The sequence below is a fragment of the Diachasma alloeum genome, unplaced genomic scaffold, assembly GCF_001412515.2.
Source record: "Diachasma alloeum isolate Michigan unplaced genomic scaffold, Dall2.0 Dall_scaffold_00302, whole genome shotgun sequence".
NCBI lineage: Eukaryota > Metazoa > Arthropoda > Insecta > Hymenoptera > Braconidae > Diachasma > Diachasma alloeum.
This window is the reverse complement of record NW_021680441.1, coordinates 1,144,314-1,153,319: the sequence shown is the minus strand read 5'-3', so window position 1 is coordinate 1,153,319 and position 9,006 is coordinate 1,144,314. Positions and strand designations below refer to the sequence as shown.

The 9,006-nt window shown below is 33.2% G+C and overlaps 1 protein-coding gene and 1 non-coding gene across 3 annotated transcripts in view; both read left to right on the top strand.

Moving 5' to 3' along the window:
• The window catches only part of LOC107039654 (protein outspread), a 43,078-nt gene that overhangs the window by 8,121 nt on the left and 25,951 nt on the right, over positions 1-9,006 (top strand). For both annotated transcript variants that reach the window (XM_015259402.1, XM_015259403.1), the window contains exon 2: positions 7,555-7,635. In XM_015259402.1, coding sequence (XP_015114888.1) covers positions 7,555-7,635 — 81 coding nt within the window. The remainder of the gene's footprint in view (positions 1-7,554; positions 7,636-9,006) is intronic.
• On the top strand, positions 6,699-6,770 carry Trnae-cuc. The gene has a single exon. It is a non-coding gene; the product is annotated as a tRNA-Glu (tRNA).

Here is a 9,006-nt window from a genome sequence, read left to right as displayed (position 1 = left end):
TTTTCAGTTGAAATCGGAATTGTTAATTTACACAATAATAGGATTGCATTGACGATTTTTTCTTAACTCGCAAAAATCTTCAAACAATTTGCTATCGATTGGTGATAAAATTTTTTGGAAATAATGAAATAGAGGGGATAACGCCTTTTTTTTCAGAGGTGATTTTTCAAAAATTTATTTAAAAAAAAGTACTAAGTAGCAAATGTTTTTTATTAGCTCGCAATTTTTTTCAAAACTACTTCAATGAGGAAAAAAATAAAAATTTGGAATATCTATACATAAGGGGCTAAGTTTGATCGGATCTCCGACTTGTGCTAATGAAAAACAAGATAAAGCTGTTAATTTTCATTTCAATCTCCTCATGTCCTCGAAAAAAATATTTTTGACAATTTCAGTCAAGTTTTCTCTCCTCACAAGCCATCATCTCGTAAAATATCGATGCGGAATGGAGCTGCAGAGTTCAAGCTATGCTGAATATTACATATATATACCGCGCGGTTCCCCTTTCTCGCGTGAGTTAAAATCAGGTTCGTGATGCGCACTTGTCGAGAGTTACTGGTGGTGCCGAGCCAGCAAGTCGTGACTGCGTACAACAGCTGTCTCCGTCCTGGCTACCATCATGGCACTACTATATCGCAATTCACGTTTCGGACCTGCTGATTTCTCATGCTCTCTCATAAATCTTGTACTCTCGTTTCGGAGATCCTATTTTACTAAAGATGAAAGAAACGTGAAGTTGTTTTATATCGAAATATCTCGAAACTTCCTGACCACTAATCCGCAATTTTCATTGATCAATGTGTCACGTGAAGTAGTCGCTGAAAAAAATTCCCGGTATTTTCAAATTCTTCAAATGGAAAAAAAATTTTCTGCGTCATATGTTTCATTTTTTCATGTGTGAAGTTTGTCTTTATATCAAAACATATCTAAATTGCCTAATTGTTGATCATGAGAAAATAAACAGAGCATTTCTAAATTTTTTTAACGCACAAATTATTCTTCACTTCTCAAATTTTAATTTTTTCATATTTATCATACGCAAAAATGATCAATTCTTGCATCTCAGATTTTCATACATAAATCCTAATTCTACAAAATTCATGAAAATTCTTCGGTTTCCCAAATAATTCGAGAAAAATCTTTGAAGAGCTACGGTTATCTGGAAAACTGTGGAATTTTCCGAAGAATTCAAGAAATTTTTTCAGTTTTCTGGGAAATCAATTCATAACCCTCCCCTCATTTTTCAACAATTACAGATTTTAATCAGATTATTTTTAAAAGTAAAAAAAATGAATTTATCGAAGATTAAAAATTATTCATTGATGCTTCACTCTTCATTAATTCTCTTTAAGTCATTATCAATATTTATAAAACATCTATGAGTATATGAAGTTTAATAAATTCGATTTCTTCATTTTCTCAACAAAAAGATAAGCGCGCGCAAAGATCTAGTGTTGTCAAAAATTCTCTTCATCCCGAGAGTCAGTTGGGCTGTGTGAGGAAGACATCCTTTTTACATTTTCCCTCGCTTTTTTCTTCTCACATAAGTTATACTTATAATGCGACGAGATTCTATTATGCGATTACACTTGAAACTGCTTTGTGTTACCCTGCATGGTGTTGGCTTCTGCATTAACTCAATTACATAGCTTGTTTTTTTTGCTTCCTTTCCGGGGGTGATGATGATCACCATTGACAGTTCAGAGCCTTCGGTGGGAAAGGTTCATAGGGAAGAGTTTGTTAGCACACGCACAAAGAAACTTCAAGGGAGAATATAGTGATTTCGGTAGAAAATTCTGTTTGATTTTTATTCAGAAGTCTATCAGTTGTTTTTAGCCGATTCTATTAGAGAATTCCACGCTTTCTTTTCTATGAAAATGCCCAGTAAAAACTATTTTATGCAACAATTAGATGTCTTCATAGAACTTTTTCTGTAGGAATTCCTTGACATTTATCTATTCATTCATTCCTTCCGAATTCTCAAATGCTATACTCATTTCATTCAATTGCTATACTCATTTATAGCAAAAATGCCATTTTCTACTTTTTTTCTTTTCTCTGCATTAAGGAAATCAAACAAAATTAAAAATTGTAAAATATTTTCATTTTACGTTTGTTAATGTTGTCTTGAGTAAATTTTTTATTTCGCCTCATAAAGCTCATTTTTCCATTATTTTATTCAGGCTGTCCTGGAAGATAACGGCGAAAGGTTGTGCAAATATTTATTGAAACGGAAGTTCTTTTATATCCATTGGAACCGAAATAGAATATGCTACTACTACCTTAACAGGGCAATTCCTAATTGTGTGGGCGCTCTATGCGACAGTTAATGAGGACTCATTATCGAATGGGGCTCTCACTAATTGGTCTGCCTTTTTTCTCTTATTTATGGCTCCAGTCACTTCGGCTCTTTGCCCGTTATTTTTTTGTAGAGGACTTGACAAGAGTGTTCGCTGTTGAAAATATTAAATGAAATTTCTGTTACCCCTTGTGGAAATGTTTATGAAGGAACAGTTCCACTAGAATTTCAGTAAATTTCGTTATTCTAAATTGTTTCTTTCAATTATTCCGTCAACATGAATATAATGAAAAATTGTTGAGGACTTTTTCGCTATAATTCGATGGTGATGGAATATAGTCAGAAGAATGATATTTTTCTCTCAGCGTTGGTGAAAATTTCAGCCATTTATATTGGACACAATCGGAGAAAAATGGGTTGAAAAAACAAACTTTTGCGACGCCTTCCGTTACCCCTTAACTCAACTTCAATGCCGCTCTCCTGAAAATTATAACTAAACTGTCCGAGAAATTTTAGCTATTTTTCTCTCCAAGACTTGGTAGATTGTATCTTTCTGATGTTATCATAAAATACAAAAGTCCCTGAAAATTCGGAATCGACTGGGAATTTGCGCCCGACTCGTCGGCGTGCCAGACAAGTAACTACTCAACACGCCACTACAGTGGCTCTGGTCTGACTTTGACAATAGTCCTACCGGTCTTGGGGCTCCAGGGGAACGTGATTCACTACGAGATTATTCCTTATCTGCTACATGTGCATCTCAGGCGCCGTGGCAATTTGGCACTCGCAGGGTGCAATGTTAACGTTCTGCGGTGAGCAGAGTGAAAACATGAGGAACTGTTTTTGATGCTCATGTTTTTGTCGTGTTCATTTTCAAGATAGTAGAGTTCGTCATCAGGTCGAAACAAACTATTTCGACCTAGAGACGCACACGAAAAAATTTCATAGAAAAACCTCGCGAATTCGCTAGACAGTTCTATTGGATGTCTATTGAATTTTTTATTAGTTTTTAGCTGATTCTATTGAAATGTTCAATAGAAAATATTCTGTAAAAAAAGTCAATAGAACTCGATTCTTCTGTACAACTTATTCTATTGAGATATTTTCTATAGAAATTGCTCGACTTGATTTTTTTTTCTTTGAGTTCATTTTTGTTATGAGAAGAAAAAAATTAAAGTGAAATAAAATTTAAAAAATTATATCAAGGAATTCCTATAGAAAAGGTCTTAATAGAAAAAGTTCTACAGAAAGATCAAATTCGCTTGATTTTTTTTTCTATAAACTAGTTCCTATGGGACGGAATTTTTTAATAGAATCGGCCAAAAACTTAGAGAATCCAATATAATTTTTATCGAATTCGCTACTGTTTTCTACGAAATTTCTCGTGCGTGAAAAAAAATAGATTTAGTCATGCCATTCTATAAAAAAAATGATATTCAAATTAACATGAGCTTTTGTATAAATCAGGGAACCTAATACCGTATAAACATTACGTTTTTCCGTTAAAATTGTAACTAACATTTTGAAATCGAAAAAATAGAAAAAAAAATTGTTCAAATCATTTTAAAATGATGAATCGAATACAGGAATTTCAATTGAGATTGGAAAATTGGTAAATTGAAGTGACAAAATGGTAATTGAAGGATGTAAACTAGGGAGTGTTGTCCCCAATAGTTCGTTGATAAAATTCACGCTCCCATGATACCCAAGACTTATCCCGAGACTTATCCTCAGAGAATCCAGTTGCAAATACGACACTCGTAATTTTATGTAATCGCTCAATCTCTCATTCCCCTCACCATCTGAAATTCATATCCACGAGACTAATCTAGCATTAGTGGGGTCAACCGAGATACGATGTTTTCCCAAGCATTGTCGATCAAATTATCTCCGCACTCAGCTTTCAAAACTTTCTTCCAAAGGTGTGTCTTTTCCTCGCGACATCAATAGTCTGACCTGTTTTGGGGCCATTTCGCTTGGCAGTGTCTATTCGCACGCTCTACGGTAAATTTTACCGTGGATTCACGGTAGATTCTCACTCACATCTTGTCTGACATCTCTGCTATGAACTCTGGTTTTCAACTCCGGCAGTTCAGTTGGAAACCAGAGTTGTGACAACATTGTCCAGTGGGGTCTAGGAGTCTCCCCTGGTTCAAAATCATCTTTAGAGAGGCATCAGCACGCCATTTCTCGACCCGGTCTTTCATTTGAGCCCAAAAAAACATTTTCATCACGCTGTGACGAAAAGTGAACTTTTCGGCACGCTCCGCGTGCCTAAAAATCCAATTTCCGCCACATTGTGATGAAAAATATTGTTCGAAATATACTATTATATCTTATCAGACATCGCTGCTACAAACTCTGGTTTTCAACTCGGCTTTTCAATATTGAAAACCAGATTGATTATTCTGGCGTTAGTAGTCTAAAAATAGCATATTCGCACTCCTTCCATTCGGAAGCGCTAAAAATAAGACTTAATGTATCAGTGGAAAGTTCAAACCAATTAATGAAAAAAATGAAAGCATCTGAAAATGAATTTCTCCGAATACTCCTGAGAAAATTGAGATCTTCAATTTCTGATATCCCAAGTATTTTCAACATAATTAATTATAATAAGGACAGCAAACGGTATTGTAACGATGGATCTTCACCAGTAACTACCGATTATACTGACTAGCCCACGTCATGCTCCGATTAGTTAATAGTCTGCCTCGCCATAGCCCCACTATTGCCGTTAATTGAATTAATAATGCACACTGCTCGTTAGTGAATCTATAGAACACGACGCTAATAGCTTCCATAATTATAACCTACTTCTAAAATTAGCATGCGTTTAAAGCAATTGTATACTTTTTATTTTAATGTCATGCGTCAGTCCTTCGCTGGGCAGATTGCTTTTATAATTTTTTATCCATACGAGGTTTCATCGGACGCTCCCTCTTCATAGGTGCGTCTGTCTCGTAGACAATTGCACGTATGAAAAAAATTTTACAACAAAATCTGGCGAATTCGCTGGAAAATTCTATTGGATTTCTATTGAAATTTTTACCAGTATTTGGCCGATTCTATATAATATACTTCAATCAAGTACATTTTATCCTCAATTCAGGTTTTTTTTCCGTGTAGAATTTTCAATTGAAATCTAATAGAATTTTCTAGCAAATTCGTTGGGTTTTTTCCGGAAATTTTCCCGCGCGTGGATTATTATCATTATTTTTAACATCATCATGTCGAGTTCTCTGGATCAGTGGGCAGGGAGCCTGCCTACTGATCCAGAGATCACTGGTTCGATCTCAGCCGAGGGCAGATATTGACCAGAAGAACATAGCCCACGGATTCCGTTCGGAGTCAAGAAATTCCGAAGTGTAGGCGGTACCTGTGAAGACTTCCAGACAACCACAGGGGGGGAGATCGGATCACATGCGCTTGCCTCGTATCTCAGTATTTTCTGGTGGTTTTCTCTGAGACGAGAGAAAAAGCGACGGTCAAGGCGAAAGTGGGCCCCCAGCTGCAGCGATACCATGCCTCTCGGATAATGGGTCTTTTCGGTTTAACTAGAGACTTTCAACGCCTCCCATGAAAATACAAGGGATTGCCTGGTGGTTGTGTCCAGTTCGGTGGGAGGGGTATGAGAGCGGTGGTCAACAAGCAATTTCTGATTGTGTGCGAGAGAAGCTTCATGACAATGATATTGGGTGATTGAAAAAACTTCCCCGGATGTTTGATTTTCCTTGAATTTTTTTGACAGAATGCGAGTTTTTTTTAGACATGTTGAGTATTTTTTACAATTTTCTAGACAATTTGCAAATTTCGATTATTTTTAATTGATGTTAATGTTCAATTTCAAGTCGAAATATGACGGAAATATATTCATTTGATAGAAAAAATTTGATTTATTTGTTTGAGAAAATGTTTTTAATCGAAAATCTTTATTTTTACCTGATATAGAGCAAAACATAGTGGAAAAAAAAAGAATGACTTATTTTTCAAAAAATTGTTCTATACATTAAAAATGTATAATTAAAAGAAAATGACTTCACTAGTTATTTTTGATTTCACAAAAAACAATTGATTTTCAATTTGGATTTTTCCAGAATAATATCAAGGAATACTAAAACAACTGTAATATATTTTTTTAAATTGTTTTCAACCAAAAATTTCTGTTTTCGAAAAAAAAACTTCATTTTCTTTTTTACTTCATAAAAAGAAAGTTAATTTTTAATTTCGTTTTTCGAGATATTCTCTAATCTTATTCTTATACAATTATACGTATACAACAGATGACGTTACAACAGTAAGGTGTCTATAAAAAAAATATTAAAAAATTGATTTAAAAAGATAACTTCGCTCATATGTGTTTGACTTCAAAACCACTAAGTAAATTGTTACTTTCAACTTCTCCGGTATTGTCTAGTGGTTAGGATATCTGGCTCTCACCCAGAAGGCCCGGGTTCGATTCCCGGTACCGGAAATTTTTGCATTTTTTTTATTGCTTAAACATTGTAAATAACATTATTTTTTATATCAAGCAATTTTTCAAGTGAAAATTATTGATTTTCAGTAATTTATGGGGTTTTTGTGATGTGTATGCAGGGCAGGACAACCTACCATCGCTTGGTGACGCTTAGACTCATGGAGCACATGTGTTATATAACATTAAACGTGAAAAATTTAAGAACTGAGTAATATGTATGTTTTTAATTTATTTATTGCTCGAACGCTTCGTGAAAATGATCGATATTTTCATGATTTTTTTCTTCTGATATCAGGGTATGTAGGGGTAGTGATGTCAGGAAGCAAATTGCTAATTTATTAGAAAAAATATATTTACTATGTTGTGACGAAAGAAATTTCCCACTTTTTTTATTTAGGAAAACGCGAAAACTTCCTCAAATACCTGAAAATTGTCTTAAATTTGTCATAGAATTATAGTTTTATAAAAAAGCTGAAACCATGAAAATTCAAAATAATTTATGACATCTGTCCTCAAATGGTTCCCGAATTAATTATCAATGAAAACCTCATTGAAATCTAAATGATTTTATGAATCTTTTGCGAACAAAAAACCAGCAAAAAATTTATTGTGTGTGAAAAGATACTCTCATCAATATCATTTCAATTATCGTCATCAACTTCGAAATGACCCATCATTACAGCAAAATAATTGAAGCAAAAAATATACATACTCAGACCCAATAATCACAGGTAACAATTGTACCCATTCGTTACATATTTTGCATTCTCTCATGTTGCAGGCCACGAGGAAGATATCCAAATATGGCTACCTCTTTGTCGCACCCAATTGGGATTTTTCTAATCCGCTCAATCGAACCAAAGTAAGTACCAGTTACAAATTATAGAAAATTTAGATACTGTTGAGGCATTTGAAAATTTTTGACTGAAATTTTCTGCCCAATTCTTGGAATCAATCAAATTCAATCAAATTAGAATTCCACCGAAATTGCAAAAAATTTTGTTATTGAAAATTCATAATTTAATGAAACAATCAACATAAACTATAAATTCTAATTCAATTATTCTCTGAAAATTCTGGTAAATTTATTTTTGAATTTTGAGTTGATTGAAAATGTAAGGAAACTGGCGAATTCTTGTCTCTCGCTTATTTTTCCCATAAATCACAATTTCAGTGTTATTTTTTTGATAATTACTGCTAAATTCTCCATAAAAGATCAATTTTGTCAGAGAAATAATTTATTGGAATTGAATAAACTTTATTTGAATAAAGTGAAAACTTTATTGGGAATGAATGAATAATTTATTTTATATAATCAAAAGATTTTCATTGACATAAATATGTGAATAGTGAGTTTTAATTGATTGATTTTTTTTTATCTATGCAACATTTATTTTTACAATGTATTTATGAGTGTATGAAATTTCATACATTTGAAATATGAATGATGAAAAGGAAACTTCTTGTATCGACTAAGCAATAAAAGTAGATGCTTTGAGCTGAAAATTAAGATAATTCAGGGTAATTTACGATCAATATAATTTGTTTGAAAATTTTATACATTGAAAATGAGTTATTAACATGCGTTAAAATTCGATTTCTCTAATAGAAAATATGAGATTTACAATTGAATTGAGATTTTTGGTTTGTTTGAAAATTTTACATTTCATGAGGTACAATTCCAGTCATTTTTAAAAAATATTATTAACTTTCTTATTAATTAATCAGTTGATTAATTAATTTAATTACGGAAGTTTTGGTGGATTGAAGGGTCTATTTAAATTCTTGGAAGTGGTTTTGGCCTTTATTTCGGTCGGCAGCAGTCAAAATCATCACAAGAATTTACTCAACAAATTGCACGACGATTCGAACGCTCAAGGCGCTCTTACTCAGGTGCATGTTTTATTCTATATCAACAAACCAGACATTACATTTCAATTATAAACTATTAGACTATTATTATCATAAAACAGTACAGAAAAGAAAATAATCTTAAAATTGCTATTTCCCAAATAATCAATCCATATAAGGAAACAAATCGAGAATCTATTGTGTATAATCAATGCTAGTAAACACTGATAGAGAACATAAAATGATACTGCAAATGTGGAAGACAAAACAATTGTCATCGTGTGTCAGAGCAGTATTTGAATGTGGCATAAATAATTAAAGCCCTGTGTATTTAAATTCACTTGGATATTTCAAATGGGATATTATCAATTGACGATTCTTA